Source organism: Littorina saxatilis, linkage group LG9 (genome assembly GCF_037325665.1).
Source record: "Littorina saxatilis isolate snail1 linkage group LG9, US_GU_Lsax_2.0, whole genome shotgun sequence".
Taxonomy (NCBI): Eukaryota; Metazoa; Mollusca; class Gastropoda; order Littorinimorpha; family Littorinidae; genus Littorina; species Littorina saxatilis.
Window position 1 is genome coordinate 29,567,455 of NC_090253.1, and position 24,606 is coordinate 29,592,060.

The 24,606-nt window shown below is 38.4% G+C and overlaps 1 protein-coding gene across 2 annotated transcripts in view; it reads left to right on the top strand.

The window, feature by feature from the left end:
- Window positions 1-1,878: 1,878 nt before the first annotated feature.
- Window positions 1,879-24,606, top strand: part of LOC138975828 (MORC family CW-type zinc finger protein 3-like) — a 48,748-nt gene continuing 26,020 nt past the window's right edge. The window contains exons 1-5 of one of the 2 annotated variants that reach the window (XM_070348592.1): window positions 1,879-2,128; window positions 9,763-9,835; window positions 10,910-11,042; window positions 17,903-17,950; window positions 18,709-18,841. In XM_070348592.1, the coding sequence (XP_070204693.1) occupies window positions 2,093-2,128; window positions 9,763-9,835; window positions 10,910-11,042; window positions 17,903-17,950; window positions 18,709-18,841 (423 nt within the window). In that variant the 5' untranslated portion in view covers window positions 1,879-2,092. Of the gene's footprint in view, window positions 2,129-9,762; window positions 9,836-10,909; window positions 11,043-15,542; window positions 15,693-17,902; window positions 17,951-18,708; window positions 18,842-24,606 lie in introns of those variants that run through there. The other variant, XM_070348593.1, reaches the window with a different exon arrangement.

The following is a 24,606-nucleotide window of genomic DNA, read 5'->3' on the forward strand; positions in this document are numbered from 1 at the left end:
AAACTTTCAAAACTTCGAATTGTACAGTACCCGGCGAAAGAAACGCAACTCATTTGTGGAAAGCCGTTTGGCTCATAACCAATACACGTGTAAGAAATAATTTATACACGTGTATTTATTTCTTACACGTCCCTTCTTCTTCTTCCCGTGGGGGACCGGATCCAATTTCTTGAATGTTGAAGGTCCCGCGTATACATTATTTAATACACGTGTAATAAATTCTTTTATTTTATGCAAGTGTGTATGAATTATTTATTACACGTTGTAAATGCAGGAGTCACGTGGTAAAGCGACTTAATAACTTGGACTGGGAATCCACATGAAAGACACTAAGTGTCTTCATCGCCTCGCTTTGAACAGCACACAATGGCGGGAGCAGCAAACGTTTTTGACGGTTTACGAGTCGAGTTCCGCAACGCCGTTGTACAAAATCAAGCCCAGGTTCGCACAGCACTGGAGAGGTAATTGTTTTATCAGACGAAGTCGGTTCTTGTGACGTATTGAGAGATCGCGCCACCCGGAAGCAGCTACGAGATTTGTCGCTTTGCAAGTCGTACATTTTCCGATTCAAGTTTTAATACACCGCTGATTTCTTCCGGCGTGTATAAATTATTGCTTCCGGCGTGTATGTAATCATTTGTGACCCGCGTGTGTAAATATTTAATACACGTGTATAAATTATTTCTCACAGTACACGTGTATGAATTATTTCTTACACGTGTATAAATTATTTCTTACACGTGTATAAATCATTTCTCACACGTGTATTAATCATTTCTTACACGTGTATAAATCATTTCTTACACGCGTATAAATCATTTCTTACACGTGTATAAATCATTTCTTACACGTGTATAAATCATGTCTTACACGTGTATTAATCATTTCTTACACGTGTATTGGTTATGAGCCAAACGGCTTTCCATACTCAAGTGATTTTTTATCAATTTCAAATTGTTGTAAAATATTAACCACATAAGGTAAATCAAAAAGAAAAACAGATTCGTGGAGGATATGTTACTGGCTCTAAGATTAGTGCATAGTATTTAATCGTTTTTGTTTTTTTACTTTTTCATAAATTGTTATACAGGGTAGGGGTCAAGCGAGTCATGATTGCAGGCAAACGTGTCTCTTCAACACGCTACAAAAATCGTGAAAATGCATATATCTTAACAAGATAAAGACAATTCATTTCTCAACAAGATAATTGAATTCGAAGTATTCGCCAAAGCGTTCATTACTCCAACAAATGAGCATAGATCACTTAGACAGTGTTAAAAAGGGTTGTTTGGCAAAAGCTCGACGAAATCGACGTAATGATTTCTTTGAAAACCAGGTGTTATTTGTGGCCAAGAGTCTGGTCAACACGAACAGACAACATTTATAACTAGAACAAAAAATCCTGCGCTTTTTTGTTTTGTTGTTGTTGTTGAACATCGATCGATTAGCGATAGTGATTCGTATGGAAGTACTCTGAAGTTATCGCATTCGTCCCCCCTCCCTTGACACATATTTACACACAAATGCACACAAATACAAAACCACACACACACACACACACACACACACACACACACACACACACACACACACACACACACACACACACACACACACACACACACACACATCCATACACACATATAAACAAACAGACAAACAAACAAAGTCGCGAAGATGTGCAGGAGCGCTTCGCGGTGCCGCTGACATGGACGCCAACGGTCACTTTGATGATCGCTGTCCCAAACAGAATGTTTGTCTGTCACTAATTCTCAAAAGTTATCTTTTTTACATTCAAAACAACAGACACAGAGGCAATGAAACACGCACACACACACACTCAACGCAAAGCCTTTACGACAGGGGAGTGGCTGTTGAAGCGTTATGGCCGAACGTTGCAAACTCCGCGCGTGTCATTACCACCATTTTTGTTTTATAGGTCATGTTGTTCGTAGGCTCTGCGCGTGTGTGTAAAGCCGGTTCGTATTCATCTGTACCTCGGCCACAGATGTTTGTCTATTTCCCGCGCAGTAATCTCACAGTGTAGCCTGGGTTTTACCTGCCAACGAGCGAAGTTCAAATCACTATAACTATGGCTGAGACGAGAGGACTATTTGTTCAGGCCAAGGTATGTTTGTGCTTTTGATCATTCCATAGACGTTTAAACTGGCATTTGTATTGCATATGAAATTGCCGCGACTGTGCGGCTCGGCCTATCCGTGCAACTCTGAGCTGAAAGTGTCTAGTGTTTTAATGTATGACAGTCACAGATGCGTACCACCAGAGACTTATAGAGAATTCTACTGTCTCTGGTTCCAATTACAATTTCTAGCTATTTTGCATACTCACCGTCACCCATCCTGACCTGAGGTCAAAATGAGTTCGGCTCATTCTCTCCCTGACAGGAGGCCTTGAGTTTCCTTGTCTGGCAAGGAAACCGATTTTTTTTAAACATATTTAGAGCTTTTTGTAATGTGTTATGGATATAAGCAGATTCGCGATCGTCGATAATGATTTTTTATGGTGTTGTGTAATTTTTAAATTACAAAGGAATTGATTTGTAAGACAGTTTCAAGGGAGCTATTTTTCGCGGCTGTATTTACTGTGCAAACAACTCTAAATAATTATGACAAAAGTGTCACGTGATAATCAACCGTTTGGTTTCGGCGTCCGCTGAAGCAGACGATTCAGTTTTTCTGTAGTGATGCAACCATATATTACGGTCTCCTTCCGGCAGCAGTCCCAAAATTTCGACTTGTTTTGACCTTAGAACGATGTCTTTATGATAACTGTGAAGAACAGAACGGAGATCACTGTCGAAGTCGGCCAATCTGCAATTATTTTCGTCTCGCGAACACGGCTCGCAAACAACATATGGGAGATAACTTGTTTTGATAGATTCGCGCAGGAGTTTCGCGTCCGGTCAGAGAGATATACTGGCAATAGCCGTTGAGCGATGTAATCAGAATGACCGTCACCGAGAAAGTACTTTAAAAAAAATAATATTCCTGGAAACATACTCGTCTCACACAGTAATCAGAAACATGGAATAAACTGTATAATGATACAGCTTTGAAACAAAGCTAAATTGTGACCCTCCACCACGGAATAAGTCGCATGTCACCTTTGCATGATTTTCATATTTTTACATTTTCCTAAAGAGTTTTTTATGCTCTATCCAGTGGTGAAACCCGTTTTAGAAAAGCACAAGAACTGTTTGAGTTATAAGCCTGTGACTAAGGTGACCCTCACACTGTTACCAGACACTCCCCGGACTTATATTAAGCCTAGCGCAGAACCGCGCGAGGTGACATGCGACTCATTTCGTGGTGGAGGGTCACAATTACTGAGTAATAGAATAATAATTATAGTCTTTGTAGGAGTATGTGTGAGCGCGTGCTTTCAGGCCTAAAATGACTTAAATGTATGAATATTAGATGAGAGACATAATCTTGATGGTGATAATCACAACGAATAGTTTTTCCATAACTTGGTCATGTCAGGTTGTAATACGCAGGGGTCAATCAGTTGTGTCGATTTCGGTACACAGTCTGTCGTGTGTGTGTGTGTGTGTGTGTGTGTGTGTGTGTGTGTGTGTGTGTGTGTATTCGGCCTTAATATTCACATCATGTCGGCCTTCCAAATCACACAATTCATCACTCACACATTCAGCACGATCCACAATTACCTTCCTACTTCAGTCAGTACAAGCACACATTGACAAACCGTTCATGCGTTGCATGCACATATATTTATGCAAGTACTGACAGCCAGTTTCAAAGAGGCAAGGAAGACATTACTGATTCCAAATGTAAGAGGTTCTGCACGCCTGGAAACAAATTAAACAATCATAAGTTCCAGACATGGTAATAGCAATATAAGTAGACGGTTACATGTCCATGATTTAAAGCAAACAAGAAAGTGATATGGGTAGATGCAGAATGATATTTAATACAACATGACATATCGGTGAGTACAGTATTCCTTTGTTTTTTAACTTTGTTCATCTTACCACAGTCACTTCGTTGTTTAGATTACAACATGACAAACAAGATGTATGATGACTGACCGCACCTTTACCTACATATACACCACAGGGAACAAAATAAGTTTTAAATCTCACAATGGCTCACACAGATACACAAAGCAGATAATGCAAAGCCATCGTCCAGCCATGCGGCACCCTGAAAACTCATTTTGCGCACCAGACCCAAGAAAAGTAGGGTTAGTTGCGTGATACCCAAGAAAACACATTATTTGCCTTTGAACAAGAACAATAATTCTTCATTCTTAAACTGGATAACGATCACCAAAGTGCTAACACGAAATGAATAAAACATACTGGTACAATAGAAATCCAAAATATAAGTGATATTAGTTATGCTCCTAATCAAGGGGGCAAACTTTATGTTTCAAATAAACCAGAAAACAACAGAAAGTAACAAGTGCATGGTAAACAACATAAACTACACAAAACGTGTACTATACAAACTACAGAAGGAGAGAGAGAGTGAGCTGAGAAAGAAAGAAAGAGAGAGAGAGATGATGATGATGATGATGATGATGATGATGATGATGATGATGATGATGGAACTTTAATTTTTAAGGATAGAGATTTAATGCTACGCCTTTTTCCTACAACATGTCCATTTAAAGGCCAACATCCGCGGGAATTTTTCTCCTGGAGCGACCTAAACTTGAACCCGTCGCTATTCTTGGATGTCTGTTTACTTCGTGTTGCACGCAAAAATTGAGCGACTTCCTTGCCGCGTGGATTGACGAAGCTGTTTTATTCTCGTGACTGAAAACACTGCAGTGCGTGCAGTTTTATTCTGTGGGTTCGACAGATTGACTAAATGTTGTAATTTCGCTTTCACGAATCAGGAACCGACAAGGAATAAGATGAAAGTGTTTTTAAATTGATTTCGACAATTTAATTTTGATAATAATTTTTATATTTTTAATTTTCAGAGCTTGTTTTTAATCCAAATATAACATATTTATATGTTTTTGGAATCAGAAAATAATGGAGAATAAGATGAACGTAAATTTGAATCGTTTTATAAAAACTTTTTTTTTATACAATTTTCAGATTTTTAATGACCAAAGTCATTACTTAATTTTTAAGCCACCAAGCTGAAATGCAATACCGAAGTCCGGGCTTCGTCGAAGATTACTTGACCCAAATTTCAACCAATTTGGTTGAAAAATGAGAACGTGATAGTGCCGCCTCAACTTTCACGAAAAGCCGGATATGACGTCATCAAAGACATTTCTCAAAAAAAAAGAAAAAAACGTTCGGGGATATCAATCCCAGGAAATCTCATGAAAAATTTCATAAAGATCGGTCCAGTAGTTTGGTCTCAATCGCTCTACACACCATCCGGCTTTTCGTGAAAGTTGAGGCGGCACTGTCACGCTCTCATTTTTCAACCAAATTGGTTGAAATTTTGGTCAAGTAAAAAAAATATATTTTTTATTAAACGATTCAAATTTACGTTCATCTTATTCTCCATCATTTTCTGATTCCAAAAACATATAAATATGTTATATTTGGATTAAAAACAAGCTCTGAAAATTAAAAATATAAAAATTATTATAAAAATTAAATTGTCGAAATCAATTTAAAAACACTTTCATCTTATTCCCTATCGGTTCCGGATTCCAAAAACATATAGATATGATATGTTTGGATTAAAAACACGCTCAGAAAGTTAAAACGAAGAGAGGTACAGAAAAGCGTGCTATCCTTCCCAGCGCAAGTACTACCCCGCTCCTCTTGTCAATTTCACTGCCTTTGCCATGAGCGGTGGACTGACGATGCTACGAGTATACCTCACGCCGGAACCTCGGCTGTACCCGCGGATAACCGCAGGCTCTGCAGGCTGTTCACCGCAGACAGAAATTGTCAACACGAGTGGTGAGTGTCTGCACAAAATCGTCTCTGCATTCTCTAAAATGACATATCATTACAAAACTATTGTTTGTACTTCAACCTAAGGTATTATAGCACCCTACCATCGATTTAATATTTTCCTTTCGTTCGAATGTGAAGGCTGAGCTTCGAGTATTTGTGCATTTCCTGTAAAAAGTGCCAAAATTCTGACTTTACACATTTATTACGGAAATCCAAGCTTATTAAACAAGCTGCAGAAGTCAGAATTTTGGTACTTTTTACAGGAAATCCACAAATACTCGAAGCTCAGCCTTCACATACGAACGAAAGGAAAAAATTAAATCGATGATAGGGTGCTATAATACCTTAGGTTGAAGTACAAACAATAGTTTTGTAATGATATGTCATTTTAGAGAAAGCAGAGACGATTTTGTGCAGACACTCACCACTCGTGTTGACAATTTCTGTCTGCGGTGAACAGCCTGCAGAGCCTGCGGGTATCCGCGGGTACAGCTGAGGTTCCGGCGTGTATACGGTCTTGCTGAAAAATTGCATTGCGTTCAGTTTCATTCTGTGAGTTCGACAGCTACTTGACTAAATGTTGTATTTTCGCCTTACGCGACTTGTTTTTACATTTAGTCAAGTTTTGACTAAATGTTTTAACGTAGAGGGGGGAATCGAGACGAGGGTCGTGGTGTATGTGTGTGTGTGTGTGTGTGTGTGTGTGTGTGTGTGTCTGTCTGTGTGTGTGTGTAGAGCGATTCAGACCAAACTACTGGACCGATCTTTATGAAATTTGACATGAGAGTTCCTGGGAAAGATATCCCCTGACGTTTTTTTCTTTTTTTCGATAAATACCTTTGATGACGTCATATCCGGCTTTTTGTAAAAGTTGAGGCGGCACTGTCATACCCTCATTTTTCAATCAAATTGATTGAAATTTTGGCCCAGCAATCTTCGACGAAGGCCGGACTTCGGTATTGCATTTCAGATTGGTGGCTTAAAAATTATTTAATGACTTTGGTCATTAAAAATCTGAAAATTGTAAAAAAAAAAAAAATTTTAAAACGATCCAAATTTACGTTTATCTTATTCTTCATCCTTTTCTGATTCCAAAAACATATAAATATGTTATATTTGGATTAAAAACAAGCTCTGAAAATTAAAAAATATAAAAATTATTATTAAAATAAAATTTCCGAAATCGATTTAAAAACAATTTCACCTTATTCCTTGTGGGTTTCTGATTCCAAAAACATATAGATGTGATATGTTTGGATTAAAAACACGCTCAGAAAGTTAAAAAGAATAGAGATAAAGAAAAGCGTGCTATCCTTCTCAGCGCAACTACTACCCCGCTCTTCTTGTCAATTTCACTGCCTGTGCATCGAGCGGTTGACTGACGATGCTACGAGTATACGCTCTTGCTGTAAAAATGCAGTGAGTTCAGTTTCATTCTGTTAGTTCGACAGCTTGACTATATGTTGTAATTTCGCCTTACGCGACTTGTTTTCTTTTGTACATTCTCAGCAGAATTCTTTTAGTTCAACCCAATGTACTGCCCAGATAACATCTTGTTTACTGTCGGCGTTGTTTTCATGCATTGTACCACGTTCTATGATGTTTTGGATACATAAATAACAAGTCGCGTGAAGCAAAATTATAAAAAAAACGCTGGCGCTGGACCCGAGTACTCTTTAGACTGGCTCGCTCCCTCAGTATGAAAGTTTTTGTCTTGTGCACGTGGATTTAAAAAAAAAAAATTATTTTCATTTATTTTACACAATTAAAAAAATTATTAGAGTAAAAAAAACCATTAAAACGTTCATAATAAACAATAGTAAACAAGAATTAAAAAAAAACCACAAATAACATAGACCACACATGCCGGGAATCGAACCCGGATCACTTTGGCCATAGGTGGACGTGCTACGACAACTTTACTAGAGTTGTGCGCCTTGAATCACTGTGTCCCTGTCGCTCTCTCTCGTGCTCTCTGTCTCTCTTTCAGTCTCACCGAGACCAAAAACTGCATTGTAGTTTCTTTGCCGAGACCAAATCCCCACCCGCTGCTGCGCTGGCTGGCTTGCAAATCGTCTCGCATGCGATACGCATGCTTTTCTCGTGATCGGCGGTTCTTTTTGGCGAACTGCCTCGGGTTCAAGTTTAGGTCGCTCCAGGAGAAAAATTCCTGTGGATGTTGGCCTTTAATACACAATTCAAATAAATGATAAACTAGTGGAACAAACGGACTAATCAGAGAGAGAGAGAGAGAGAGAGAGAGAGAGAGAGAGAGAGAGAGAGAGAGAGAGAGAGAGACTCACACTCAGACTCAGAACTTTATTACACAAGGATAAAGGTTTTAGGCAAAGCCTATTCTTCCAACCTATTCTATGTTTCAAATAAACCAGAAAACAACAGAAAGTAACAAGTGCATGGTAAACAACATAAACTACACAAAACGTGTACTATACAAACTACAGAAGGAGAGAGAGAGTGAGCTGAGAAAGAGAGAGAGAGAGAGAGAGAGAGAGAGAGAGAGAGACAGACAGACAGACAGAGACAGAGACAGAGAGACAGACAGAAAGACAGACAGACAGAGAGACAGACCGACAGACCGACCGACCGACGGACGGACGGACGGACGGACAGACAGACGGACGGACAGACATACGGACAGACAGACAGACAGACAGAACAAGCACATTCAGAAATATATCAAAACAAGTACTAGTTGTTTATAATGGCTGGTTGGCTCTTAGTCAAACGGGATTAGTGAAACTTATATATTATTACTAAGCTTTAACTATAACACTATCCCCTACTCACTTTATAAACAAACTGAATACTGGAACATAAGTCTTAAGAAATACTCATCAAATACTCCAATTCTTAACATCATAAATAGGGTGTTGAACCTCCTGTGAAAAGAAAAAGAATTAAGCACAGAACAGCGCCCGAGTTAACAAACACAATCGAAGATACACAAAACCTGAAAAGTTATGCCGAGTACAAACTACTTCTGTGTACTTACTTTAGGCGCATGGAGAACCGGTGTAACTTACATAATCGCTGAACCAAAGTATCATTTTCTACCAAAGTACTCAGTTACCCCACTTCAGTATTTAGCCTACCTGAGAACACCATAACAAACACTGAAGTCTGCTACCCCAAAGATTAACAAAGTTCCATCTTCACAATACAAGACACCCAGCTAACCGCATAGTTCCCACTGGCTAGCATCAATTTAAATGTAGCACTCAACTACAGCAGCATTTTTCTAACATCGTTTCCAACAATGACAGTGAAATCTTAATAACCTAGCCGAGTCAAGACATCTTAATAAATGCAGAGAGCCAACCATCTAAAACAACATGAACATATATACAAAATCTGTTCATAACATCGTCAACAAAATAAATCCAGAATAAAAGGGCTCATCTTACATTGCCAGCCACTCGAATGGTGCAATTTGGGGCAGCTTAAGGTATATAGGGTGCGTTTACAAAACTACACGCAAAACATAACTATCTATAACAATGTTGTGCGTGGTTAGTCAACCCGGGTAACAAACATTCTTCATACGTACATGCAATCTTCACGATAATATTCATTTTTCGTTTCATCACATATAAATCATGATCATGTTCGTGACTGCACGCGTGTATGTGTGTGTGTGTGTGTGTGTGTGTGTGTGTGTGTGTGTGTGTGTGTGTATGTATGTGTGTGTGTGTGTGTGTTTATGCATACATGCGTGAGTACGTTTCTGTGTGTGTGTGTGTGTGTGTGTATGTAAGGAGTATTTATAAAAGAAAAACACACACAGTCTAACCAATACAAAATGCCTTTTCATGTTCTGTTTTTAGATACACCCAAACCATCTGCATTCAAATTCAACTAGTCACACCTGGCCATTTAGTGCCATGGCTGAACTAATTGGTAAGTCTTCTTCGTGTGGTGTGTCCTGAATTGATAAAAACCTTTAGATATTTAATAATTTCACTGTTTCATTCACTCAATCATTTTTTTCTTCTCCTTCTCCTTATTGAGTTGCTGTTTTTGTTGTTATTTGTCAGCATCAACATATTCATTGATATTGATATTGTTATATATTATTTTGCTATGATTTTGATTAAGTTATCTAAACGTCACAGTACGCTAAGAGGTTAATAAAGCAATTCAACACAATGAAATTTTGTCCAATCCATGTTGAGTTAAATAATTATTTTTCAAGATTTGTTTTATAAGTCTTTAACTGCACTGTGATTATTTCATCAATGATACTGTTAACCTATGATGCACATGTTTTCAAAACTTGGCACTCAATCCCATCAGGCCCTACATCCTTCCCACCGTTTAACTCCATAAAGGTAGATAAAACCTCGGATTCAAACACATTTTCGTGTTTGGACTTTTGATTGATGACGATAGTCTTGCTGAATATTTTCATCAAGTAAAACTCTTCAGCAAAGGTTGTAAAGACAGCTTTCTTAAACTGAATGCAGAAAAAGAAAACCAAGTGAAATGATAATTGGCAGAATACAAAACGACGATGAATCTCATAATTCGTCAAATGTACATTCCCTGGAAAGAGCGTTCAACGCTGAACAATTTAATCAAGTGTAAGGTTGACATGTTTTCCTTCTTAAATTATCCCCCTTATACCATTCCTTTGGTGTTTATATCAGCGCCATTGGTGCAAGATCAATTGCTGTGGTATACTAACAGTCTCCAATTCCAAAAGACAAAGAGTTTTGTTTCAGGAAAACCCATGGGGGTTCATGAATGATTAAAATAAAGTAACAGCAAAAAACAAACAATTTGTTTTCAAACGCCCAAGGCCGTTTCGCCACAGGCACGTGGTAAAAAAATGAATGCAGTATGCTCACGCAAAAGTATACACACACACTCTCTTTACTTCTCTCTGTGTCCCTCTGTCCATTCCCCTCATCCCCCTTCCGCCTCTCTCTGGCTTTATTGTTTTGACTCAAGCTCGGTCTTTACATGCGACAGATAATGCATACGACCCAGACGTAGAAGCAAGTGAATTGCACATAGACATACGCAAAATCAATGGCAAGGACTGTCTCACCGTGACCGATAATGGAAATGGCATGGATGTGGATCACCTCGAGAAAATGCTCAGGTATGGTTGCTGTAATTGTTTGTTTATTTATTGTGTTACTGGTACTTTTTGAAGCTGGCCAACCATAAAGAATCATTCAGCATCTGGTACACTTGCCAAAAGAAATTCTGATAGTAAATGCAAAATAATAAAATGTCATACAAATCTGCAATTTCCAAGAGTTTTAAACTCAGTGTCTGATATTCAATTTCACCAGAGAACAGTACTTATAATACAAGTGAAAAATGAAGTCAGTATTAATTTAGTGGTGACATTAGGATCAATTTTGTGTCAGTTAGTCAGACGTGAATATTTTGTGAAGCTGGAACAGCATTATTAATTTATTTAATTGTATGTTGTTGGGGGGGGGGGGATATACATTGGAATCCTCCTTTTAAGACCTACACAAAATCTGAGAAAATCATATTTTAACTTGAAACGGAGTCTTAAAATGGGGGTACACTTTTAGGCTTTATGAAGAGAAAATTCGAGAAAACTGGGTCTTGAAAGGGCTGGAATCGGGGGATGGGATCTTAAAAGGGAGGGAATCTTCTATTGGGTAGGATGGCTGGGGGAGGGGGGGGGGTCTAAGAAGGGATGGAGTCTTCTATCGGGTGGGGAGGGTCTTAAAGGGGAGTGAATATATCTTATGTGGGGGAAAAGGGGGACGGGTCTTAAAAGGGGGGTTTCCATTGTAATGGGAAATGATGAAGGAGATTCGTGTAAGCATTTGCTTTTGTTGTTAAATATTTGGCTGCCCAAACGTTCTTGAAAATGATTATTTTGTCATTTTTTTTAACCCGAAAGTGACCCCAGATTTTGCAATATTGCTTAATTGTAATGTTGGTACTCTGTGAACCTCACTGGCAATGTTACTGTGCCAATGGCATTCTCAGGAACTATATGATTATTTCACTAGCCGTGTTGTTGCTACTTTCATATGTAGCAACACATTTTGTTCTTATCTAATATTCCATGTTTTTAATGAAGTGTCAGGAACCCATGGTCTCACACATGTAAGTCTATAAGAGCTAGTTCGGCTGTAAGCCTGTATATCATTCACATGAGAACCCTCAAGGCAGCTGTCCTACTGCATGACCAGTACATTTGAGAGTACCTTCCTTTACGTGTGAACTATCTTTTTACGGCAGAAGAGCGCCCTCCCACCTATATACATACAATGTGCCAACATTTTTCAGCCTGGCTGTTTTTTTGTACAGGTGGTCCATTCATTACTAAATTAATGTTGCAAACTGACTCAAACTGTGAAATGTATATTAACTTAAAATCATAGCAAAATAATTTATAACAGTATCAATATCAATGAATCAACATTAATTCAAGAACAAACACACAGCACAGAAAGCAAAGAATGGAATGGTGCTCTTACCCAATGTTAAAGATTAGGCAGATCTTTAGAGTATACACGATTATTTACTCGGAAATTAAGGTGTCTTTCAGTGATCGGCATGACAACTAGCAACTCTTGATTAAAATATAGCTTCACGCGTTCTGAACATGGAGCAGGTTCTTCTTGACCTTTTCTTTGCACTCTACAGTGGTTTTTACATTTAGTCAAGTTTTGACTACATTTTTTAACATAGAGGGGGAATCGAGACGAGGGTCGTGGTGTATGTGTGTGTGTCTGTCTGTCTGTGTGTGTGTGTAGAGCGATTCAGACTAAACTACTGGACCGATCTTTATGAAATTTGACATGAGAGTTCCTGGGAATGATATCCCTGGACGTTTTTTGCTCATTTTTTCGATAAATACCTTTGATGACGTCATATCAGGCTTTTTGTAAAAGTTTAGGCGGCACTGTCACACCCTCATTTTTCAATCAAATTGATTGAAATTTTGGCAAAGCAATCTTCGACGAAGGCTGGACTTAGGTATTGCATTTCAGCTTGGTTGCTTAAAAATTAATTAATGACTTTGGTCATTAAAAATCTGAAAATTGTAGTTAATTTTTTTCTTTTATAAAACGATCCAATTTTACGTTAATCTTATTTTTCATCATTTTCTGATTCCAAAAACATATAAATATGTTATATTTGGATTAAAAACAAGCTCTGAAAATTAAAAATATAAAAATTATGATCAAAAATAATTTTCCGAAATCGATTTAAAAACAATTTCATCTTATTCCTTGTCGGTTCCTGATTCCAAAAACATATAGATATGATATGTTTGGATTAAAAACACGCTCAGAAAGTTAAAACGAAGAGAGGTACAGAAAAGCGTGCTATGGGGCAGCACAGCGAAACCACTACTGCGCTAAACAGGCTCGTCAGTTTCACTGCGTTTTGCACGAGCGGCGGACTACGGTCATTGTGTAAAAATGCAGTGCATTCAGTTTCATTTTGTGAGTTCAACAGCTTGACTAAATGTAGTAATTTCGCCTTACGCGACTTGTTTTTTTTTGTCTTGCAGTTTAGGGTTCTGCGAAAAGGAGCAGTATGAAAAGGCTGAAGGTCCCAGAGCTCGCAAGCCAATTGGTCGCTTTGGCAATGGCTTTAAGTCTGGTTCCATGAGGCTTGCCAAGGATGCCTTAGTATTCACAGTGAGCGAGGAGTCTGAAACTGGGAGCATCGGATTCCTTTCTCAGACACTTTGCAAAGAGCATAACTACGACACGTTGATTCTGCCTATAATGGAGTACCAGTTCCAAGATCAAGACCATATCCTTTCATTGGGCATGTAATACATGGCTTCAGGCAAAGATTGGAAACTAAAGTTTTTAAGATAAAGGCCTAATATCCAATGCGCCATTTTGGGAAAGTTTTCTGACGAATGGGACCTAAATAAATTCATTTGACAATCGCTTTGCTGTAATTTAGACACATCTGCAGTTAATAGCTTGAACGTGGTTCGTAACTTTGCTCATTTTTTACATTAATTTTATTTTACTCCCGACCTCCGTTTGTCATCACATTTTATGCAGTGCTGGTTGGTACGCATTTGCATAGACAGATGAAAACTAAGGACTAAGCAAGTCACATTTGTAATCTAGCGAGACCACACTCATTCAATACTATCAAGGCAGCCATACTCTGTTTCGGGGGATGCATGCTGGGTGTTTTTGTGTTAAAAACCGACCAAACTCTGATATGGATTACATGATCTTTTGCGTGCATACGTACTTGATCTTGTATTTGTGTGTACACTCGAAGAAGGATAAGGCAATAGCAGGTCTGCACATAAATTGACCCAGGAGTTTGGAAAAAACGCCACCCTTATCCTTCTAGGCGAGTCTGGGATTCAGTAAAATAGTGTATTTTCCACGAGTTTCTGGCATACATTATGTGATTACTGGTTTCTGCTCAGACCCTCATTGAAATTACACTGTTCTTTTCACATGTTCATTCGTTTGTCAAACATTGTGTTCACAGACTGGTATTACAACCTCGTTCACTTTTTCGTACATTCTGTATCAGTTTGCAAAAATATAAGATTTGAGTGCAATCAACAATTCTAGATACGATTGTCTATAAAAGTTCTCCTGTGCATTTGATTTTATTCAAAATTTATTCAGCCATTTTCAACATATTCACCATCAAAAAAAGTGTTCCTCTTTATGTACGCATCGTTTTCTGTGACAGATGTGCACCCCATGTTTGGTAAAACATTGTTTTCATGGTACGCTAAGTTTAATAATACTTACACAAAAACACCCAACACTCTTTACTTCTGCTTATTTGAATGAACGTCAACTTTAGAAACATTGTTCTAAACTTTGCACACAAATGATTTCTCCCACGTACTTACCCCAACTAAAACATTCATTCCCGTGTTGTATACGTCACAAAAGACCCCCACTTGGCGATTTGATACACTTTTCAGAGCAAAGATTGCTGTTACGGGTGTCACCTGACCGCCGCCGAAGTAAGGGTACCCCTAAAATCGACTTTGACAAAAACGTCAGGTTCCCATTTCAAATATTCAAGAATTTCGAATAGGCGCAATTTGGCGACTTTTTCGTACGAGGAGAAGCAAAAACAGTTATCTATCCCAAACACGTTGTTTTCTTTTGTTATCTTGCGTATCTCTTGTGTTTCTAGTTGATTCACAAAAAACAGAGATATCATTCGAGTAAATAATGACAAAATGCTGCAATGCAGTCATACCGTTGAGTTCATTTGCCACTGCAGTTTCAGGATAGCCATGCCAAATGTGGAGGACGATTTGAGAGACTGGGTATACGAAGCAGATCTTGAGTCATCATCGTCATTTGCCATTTGTTGAGCAGTTCTAAAACTACGACACAAAGGGATTGTTGTTGTTAGTTTCCATGTTCCATTCTGGCAAGACACTTGAACACACGAACGCGTCTGTGTCACAGAGAAAGAGACATAGAGGATCCAGGCATATTCCACAGAAACAAATCCTATTATCATTCTCATAACAAGTGATTAAATACCACTATTTCTCACGAGGAAGAAATTCTGCACAGGTAACTGTACCTAGTATACGACCACCCCCTACTTTTGAGCGACATTGGTGCGTTTGTTTATCAGTAGATGTAAAAGCGTCAATTCCATAACCAGCCTTAACCAGTCTACTAGTAAGAACTCCCCAAAACAACATGGATCATTCACTGGTGGCTATATTGGATGTGTCACCTTACAACGATGAAGATGCTCTAAAGGCAGAGCTCTGGACACTGAAGCGGTTTGTATATTTGTGTTGTGTTTCTCGTGTTTTTCTACTACGCCTGATAAAACAAAAACTAGGCAGATTTGTTCGAGTGCAGATCTTTGTGATGAGGCCGTTTATTGTAAAACCAGTTATATGACTGGAAGGCCATTTGTTCCCATACCATTAAGCAAACAGATCGATTTTACATAAGGTAGTGTCTTTACAGTGATACCTACAATACAGACACCCCAAAAATCAAATTGGCAAAAGTAAGGTTCTCGCGATAAAATCAACAACAACAATTTTGAACGGTGTAGGTGACATTGCTTATTTGATACCAGTTTGATTGTTCTTTTCAATGACATGATTTATTTTCGATTTTAACGCAGGAACCTTGCTTTTGCGATTTTGATGTTGGGGTGTCTGTGTTGTAGGTTGCACTGTATAGACACTACCAGACGTAAAATCAATCTGTTTTCTGAATATGGTAGGGGAATAAAAATGGCATTTTCAGTCAATATAAATGGTTTTACAATAAACTGCCTCATCAGAAATATCTGGAACCAAACGCATCTGCCTATTTTTGTTTTATGACGAGTAGTATATTCAAACACGACAGCTGGACTTTGCCCGGGTAACCAACAAGCGAAAGTCACCCAAACAAACGCAGACGTTCACACAAAATGTGCGAACACCATTTTAGTTTTTTTTCATAAAAGTGTGCTTCATCGCTTGGGAGTTTAACATATTATTTCCAACCTGTGGCCTTGATTTTTGGGAGCAAACGTGTTTCTTTTTAGACAGCGAGCACACTAGAGAAGAAGGAATAGGGTAATGGGGGATGGTGAAGAAGAAATGTCTATATAATGAATCAGAGATACTTTCACAGACAAAGTCTACCGCGAGTATTAGACCCCTTTCGGAGAACAGATTCCGAACTTCTTCTTCTTCAGCGTTCCAGAAATTCTGGTGACGTGTGAGCTTGTTTGCCCATTTGGGTTCCCCACACTATATACTCTGAGAGCATAGTCAGCTTCACTCCGCTTTCGTTGGGTAGGCATGCTGGGTATTTTCGTGTTTCCATAACCCACCGAACTCCGACATGGATTACAAGATTTTTCTGTGTGCACTTGGTCTTGTGCTTGCGTGTACACACGAAGGGGGTTAAGTCACTAGCAGGTCTGCACATAAGTTGACCTGGGAGATCGGAAAAATCTCCACTTTTAACTCACCAGGCGGCAGTGACGGGGATTCGAACTCACGACCTCCCGATTAGGAGGCCGACGTCTTACCACCACGCCACGGCGCCCGTTAGAACTGACTGCAAAGAGTGGCATGTCCAACCAGCAGCCCAAATTTAAAGTTAATGAGGCAAAGAGAGCGCTACGCCTCATACAAAGAAAACATGAAAAGGTCAGTTTTACTTTGTGTGGGAATGTCGCAGTGGATGAATATTAGCTCTTATTTCAAGTAAAAGCCTGGATTGATTAGCTGTAGCGGAGTGCACCTGATTGTTGACCTATAGCTGTTTTTCTTCTTCTTCTTCGTTCATGAGCTGAGACTCCTACGTTCACTCATGTATATTGCACGAGTGGGGTTTTACGTGTATGCCCGTTTCTACCCCGCCATTCAGACGGCCATACGTCGATTTTTGGGGAGAGAATTGTTCAACATGATTTTGAGCTACACTAGTGTAGAATAACTACCTAACATGTCTCACATACCGAGCGCGTGATCTGTGCATTTTTGTTATCACCATACTGCTCTTACATGTTTCCATTTTATGCACAAACAAGCACGAAACCAGATAGTAAACTCAGCACACAAACAAAAACATTGCACCGTTTTGTACCACAACATAAATGTTCATTCCCGTGTCATTTCATTCAGCCTTTCTCTACTATTCAAGGCACGCAACTTGGCTATCGTGTACACTATTCGATCCGGAGATTTCTTTTATAGTGGTCACATGACCGCCGCTGATATAACTATAAGCGTACCCCCAAATTCGACCTGACGAAAATGTATGGTACCAATGAAACAATAGATATAAATTCAGAATAGGTACAATTTGACAACTTTTTCTGTTGGCCAAACACCTCGTATCCTTCTACAAAGACAGCCCATTAGCGAACATGCATGACTGATGACAAACACTTTTCGCCATGTTCCACAACATAGTACGTATGGCAGTTCAATTTGTGAAGACGATTGTTTTGATACTCTGTTTTTAATGTCATCAGGGAGGGCCAACACCGTGGCACAAAGATAGTTCTCTTCAACCTGAAAAGGTAAGAGCCACAGCACTGTTATTTACATCAACATTGTTTAAGCTATTACAATTAACACTTACATGCACAACTGTCTTTAAGAACACCAAGAATAATGCATATAACGTTATGGTCATCAATAATAATTCAATAGGTTGTATTTAAAAAAAACTGGAATTCGCGAAATTATATCCAGTGATATGTTCAATGTGTGTGAGAAAGTTAGAGAAATCTACAGGCAATTCGATGCAGTAGTTACCTGATTAATTACAAGCACAGAAACTATGTTTTTAGTGGTCTAAATCTCCTTGTAATTGCAAAAATTGTATCATGCCTCACAATTGCCTAAATCCGGAGCCTAGCTTCGGTTACACCTGCGATTCCAAAAGAAATATGTTAGCTTGCGTGGATGTATATATGTCTACTTCTGGCGAAAGCCCCGCCCGGGTGCTGAGAGCTGTTTTTCTGCTAGCTCTATAATAGTCAACATCTTGCATAAAGATATGTCTTTTGCTCTTAGGCAAAACAACTTTTTTAGTCTGTTTACGGTAACATAGGCAACAAAAATAGGGTCGGTAGGTCGGGATTTTTTTTCTTCAAAAAACCCCATATTTTTAAGTTATTTTGCCAAAAAAAAAAGACTTTTTTTTAATGTTATTTTATTTTTTTGTGGTCCCAAATGCGCAAAAAAAGTCTAGGGTCGCACGAAAAAATAGGGTTACCGTAAACAGCCTATTTTTTTTCCTGAATTTATTTATGCACAGACTATTTTTTATCAGGAACAAGGCTGGACAATATGAGCTAGACTTTGCATCAGACCAAGACGACATCCGCAACCCAGAAACGCACGAGAGCGAGCAAACTTCTAGCCAGGAGCAAGACACAGGGTTTAAATTTCGGCAGTCTCTTCGGGTAACGTAATATTTGAATCTTTTTTTACATTTAGTCAAGTTTTGACTAATGTTTTAACGTAGAGGGGGGAATCGAGACGAGGGTCGTGGTGTATTTGTGTGTGTGTGTGTGTCTGTGTGTGTGTGTAGAGCGATTCAGAGAAAACTACAGGACCGATCTTCATGAAACTTGACATGAGAAATTCTGAGTATGGTATCTCGAGACGTTTTTTCAATTTTTTTGATAAATGTTTTTGATGACGTCATATCCGGCATTTTGTAAAAGTTGAGGCGGCACTGTCACACCCTCATTTTTCAATAACATTGATTGAAATTTTGGCCAAGCAATCTTCGACGAAAGGCCAGACTTTGGTATTGCATTTCAGCTTGGTTGCTTAAAAATTAATTAATGACTTTGGTCATTAAAAATCTGAAAATTGTAATTAACATTATTTTTTTATAAAACGATCCATAATTACGTTTATTGTATTCTTCATCATTTTCTGATTCCAAAAACATATAAATATGTTATATTCGGATTAAAAACAAGCTCTGAAAGTTAAAAATATAAAAATTATGATTAAAATCAAATTTCCGAAATCGATTTAAAAACAATTTCATCTTATTCCTTGTCCGTTCCTGATTCCAAAAACATATAGATATGATATGTTTGGATTAAAAACACGTTCAGAGAGTTAAAAAGAATAGAGATATAGAAAAGCGTGCTATTCTCCTCAGCGCAACCGCTACCGCGCTTTTCTGGATTGTTAATTTCACTGCCTTTGCGACGAGCGGTGGACAGACGATGCTATGAGTGTACGGTCTTGCGGAAAAAATGCAATGCGTTCAGTTTCATTCAGTGAGTTCGACTGAGCTTGACTAAATGTTGTATTTTCGCCTTACGCGACTTGTTTTTAAATTCTCTTTTTGTGGAGTTTTTTTTATTTTTATTTTTTTACATGTATATGCTGTACATTACAGAACATCACATAAACAAGGGGACAAATTCATAAAACAGAACATACTTGGACAATTACAACACACAGGGTGTTTGTTTGTTTGTTTGTTTGTTTGCTTAACGCCCAGCCGACCACGAAGGGCCATATCAGGGCGGTGCTGCTTTGACATATAACGTGCGCCACACACAAGACAGAAGTCGCAGCACAGGCTTCATGTCTCACCCAGTCACATTATTCTGACACCGGACCAACCAGTCCTAGCACTAACCCCATAATGCCAGACGCCAGGCGGAGCAGCCACTAGATTGCCAATTTTAATGTCTTAGGTATGACCCGGCCGGGGTTCGAACCCACGACCTCCCGATCACGGGGCGGACGCCTTACCACTAGGCCAACCGTGCCGGTCACACAGGGTGTGGGGGGAGGGTGATCATGGCTTGGTGGTCGAAGTATCAAAAATATGTTAAAAAAAAGAACCTAAAGGTTACATCAAAACATGCATATACAAGCGCCAATCCTTGTAAAATGTATCTAATGTATTTTTCATAACTGCGTTATAATTTTCACAAATAAATCTTTGCTTAAAATTTCTAGTAAATGTCTGAAAATGAGGGATATTTTTGTTCATTTTGGAAATATATACGTGATGTTTGGCACACATTACCAAAACATCAACAACTTTAGCGGTGACTACATTGTTCGCCACTCCAAATAGAACCAGTTCTTTGGAAAGTTTTAAAGTGTCACAATGGGTGCAGTTCGCCTTTAACCAATTTACCAATTCTATCCAAAAGTCTGCACTTTATCACACTCCCAAAACATATGTATAAGGGTTTCTTCATTTCTACCGCAAAATGTACACAATGCAAATGACGTATCCACAATATTTCGCAAAAATAGAAACCGTTCTGTCGGAAAAAAATCTGTACAATAATCGGTACTGGAACCATCTCAGACAAGTATCCTTTGTTATTTTAAAAACATGTTGAAAAATAACCTTCTTATCTAACAAACTGTTTACAGATTCAGACCATTTTTCGATACATTTTGGGACCGTAACATGTTCAGTCAATGGTTGGTAAATAGATTGTGTCTTACCTTTACATATATATTTCCACACAGTGGGCTCTGTCATAATAAAATGTTTATCAAATTCTAAACCGATTTTTCTCTGATATTTTTTAGACAGCACGCTATTTTACCGGCAAAATAACGATATGTTACGGTAGAAGCTATTTTGCCGGTTGGACGCTGCTGAAGGTAGTAAAGTGAAACGTCTAGTCGGATTCTCCATCTCACAAAGGCAATACACAAGTAATCTTCAATATTTGTATTTCTGATGTGCAAACTTCGAAAGCAATTACAACCTTGTCTTATACACGAATAAAAACCATATTTCTCTCTCTCTCTCTCTCTCTCTCTCTCTCTCTCTCTCTCTCTCTCTCTCTCTCTCTCTCTCTCTCTCTCTCTCTCTCTCTCTCTCTCTCTCTCTCCGTGTCGAAATATCGCCGAACTTTAATGATGGATATGTTCACGTCCAGTACTGCTGTGGGTACTGCCGAAGGTACCTGCTCAACGGATTGCTCTGAAAGAAGTTTGCCTTTCAGAGCACGGATTGTGTCTGCCTCACCGACAAAGTAGCTCAGAATTTGTCTGTCTCGATCCACCGAGGACTTCTTTGAAAAGGGAACCGGTTTGTCAACCTTGCATTTTTTCCGGCTAGGCAGTCCAATAGCATTTACTACTTTTCCTTTTGGTCTGCCTCTCTTCCGGGATTTTGGTGGTAATGTCACATTATCAAGAGACGTCGACGTAGGCCTTGGTGCGGATGAACCCTCCTCGTCAGACGTCGTAGGCCTTGGTGCGAATGAACCCTCCTCGTCAGACTGTGGTGTTGTTGTTGGTGGTAGTGGGTTTGGGGCGGCTGTCATATCATACACTAGTTCCACAACCGCTACATGAGACGTCGTAGGCCTTGGTGCGACTGAACCATCCTCTTGAGACGTCGTATAGGCCTTGGTGCAAATGAACCATCCTCGTGAGACGTAGGCCTTGGTGCAAAATAGCCTCTACCGTAATATATCGTTATTTTGCCGGTATACGCAATGGGCAGCGTCCAACCGGCAAAATAGCCTCTACCGTAACATATCGTTATTTTGCCGGTACCGGCAAAATAGCCATTTCGTATTTTTTAACAGCCTGGATTACACCTTCATACAATACAAAAGCTCCTCGCACATTCGGATATTTCATTTTAAACGCATTTTAGGATAAGTATCCATTTTGTCCCAAGATATGACCAATTTGAACAATTCCATTGTCATTCCAATTTTTAATGTACACTGTCTTTTTATCTCTGCGAATATTAACAGTATAATGTAAACATTCTGATACAAAATCGTTGAAGGTGGTTGGGTCACATTTTCCATGTAATTTCTTATATAATGTTTAAATACATTGGTCCAAAACGGGTTATCCATTTTCTGCATCAAAACATTTGCAAATTCTTCTCCTCTCATATTAATTGTTATAACAAATGGATATGCTTTAAAGGCATATGTACGCGCTCCCGTGTTTACAAAGTGTAGTTTGCCCATAATCGATGTCAAACGCACCATAAGACCATGTAATGACGATATGTCGCCATGCGCGGACCATATACATGCATTACAGCTTGTTCTAGCCTCTGAAAAAGTGAGGATGTCAACAAAGACGCGGAGTTATTTCCCTTGCGTCAACGTTCCCTCTGTTGGCAAATCTATAAATAGGACGATCTAGATCAAAATAAAAATTCAAATATCTCAACATTTAAGGGGTCCTAGACCACAATATCTTGCAGGGAACTTAATTTAGCATGTCTCCAGCTGTTGGTAAAGCAATTAGCGTGTATAGTCATCGAGTACATATGGCTTTAAACAATAATCTTGATTTTAAGCCAGTAAGACCAAAACCCCTTTTAACCAAACAATTTTTAGAGATGACAGAAAACATTTAATCCTCCCATCTTCATAAGGTTGGGTGACCGTAATTCTTTTAATTTTATCTCTTTTTCCATCCCAAAGAAATTTGAAAAAAATCTGATTTAACTCTATCATAAACTGTTCATCTGGATCAGGTAGATTCGTAAACAAGTGTGTCAATTTGGAAATTGCCAAGGTTTTTAAGACTGTTATCTTACCAAATGGTGTTAAGTTCCTTCTGGTCCATGAATTCAAACGTTTTTGAATTTCCTTTAATTTATTTCTATGATTAAGAAAAACCACATCGGATACATTTACTGAAAAAATAACACCAAATGCTTTGAAATGATGCGGGTTCCAGGTAAAATTCAATTAGGCAAAAATCTTCTTTTGGATAACTTTAAAGGTCCTAACCAAACTACATTTTATCATAATTCATTCTCAGACCTGACAGTGACGAAACATGTTGTAACACTTTTATACTTTCGCAAAATGATTGCTCTGTATAATCAAGAAACAGACTGGTATCATCGGCGAATTGTGACAATAAAATATTTTCGCCAAAAATATTCATACCACAAATCTTTTTGTTTTGGCGTACCATAAGAGACAATATTTCGGCACAAATCAATAATAAATAAGGTGACAGCGGATCCCCTTGCCGGATGACTCGACCTACATTAAACCATGCTGAATACCGACCATTAACTGAGACACAAGACTTAATTTTACAATAAAAAGTAAAAATCCATCGTTTCATATCATTTCCAAAGTTGAATTTGTTTCAAAGATTTTTCAACAAATGACCAGGCGACACTGTCGAAAGCCTTCAACATCAACCATCAAAAGTAGGCCAGGTATGTTATGTTTATTTGAGTAAAACAAGGTATCATATTAATCTGACGTTTTCACCAATATATCTTCCTTTCAAAAAGCCTTTTTTATCACCATGAATCAAATTTGGCAAAACACGTTTAAACCGCTCAGCAATGCACGTTGATGCAATCCTATCAACTGTATTTAACAGAGTAATTGGTCTCCAATTTTTCAAAAGTGTTTTGTTTTTTCCTTCCTTTGGAATACATACTATAACTCTCTGTCTCCGAGTCACAGACATTTCTCCTTTCTCAAATCCACAATTTATGGACCGCAACGTAAATTTGTCTAAATACGAATAAAAAAAACTTAAAGAATTCCGCAGAATACCCGTCTGATCCTGGGCTTTTGTCGTTGTTTATTTTTTCACAGCTTTTGAGTAACTCACATTGAGTTAGTCTTCCTTCCAATTGTTTACTTTCAGCATCTATTAATACAGGATGAACCAGGTTTTCATCCATCTCTTGATTTAACAGTTCGGCTTCTCTTGAAGCATATAAATCCTCATAAAAATTATGTGCTTCTTTTACAATCAAAGCATTATCATGGATAACTTCACCATTATCTTTCTGCAAGAAGCACATGGACTTCTGGACAAACTGTCTTTTCTCCAAATTACAAAAATATTTTGTATTTTGTATGCCCCTTCTCCAATCCACGGGATCTAATTATCATACCATCCACTTTTTTCTGCCTTATTTGAATTAACTCCTGTCGTTTTTGCTCTAAAAGTTGTATATTATACTCTGTCAAATTACTTTCCAAAGTGTATATTTGAGAAAGAAGATCTTTTTCTTTTCTGTTATTTTCCCTTTTTTATATGAGGAATATGAAATGCATCTACCTCTTTTTTCCATCAATAACATCTTATAAAAAACACCTGATCATCAATCAATAACTGTAAATCATCATCGTCAATGAAATCAATATTATCCAAATTATAAACAGGTAATGCATATAGTATCTTTACATCAACTATATTTACAAATTCC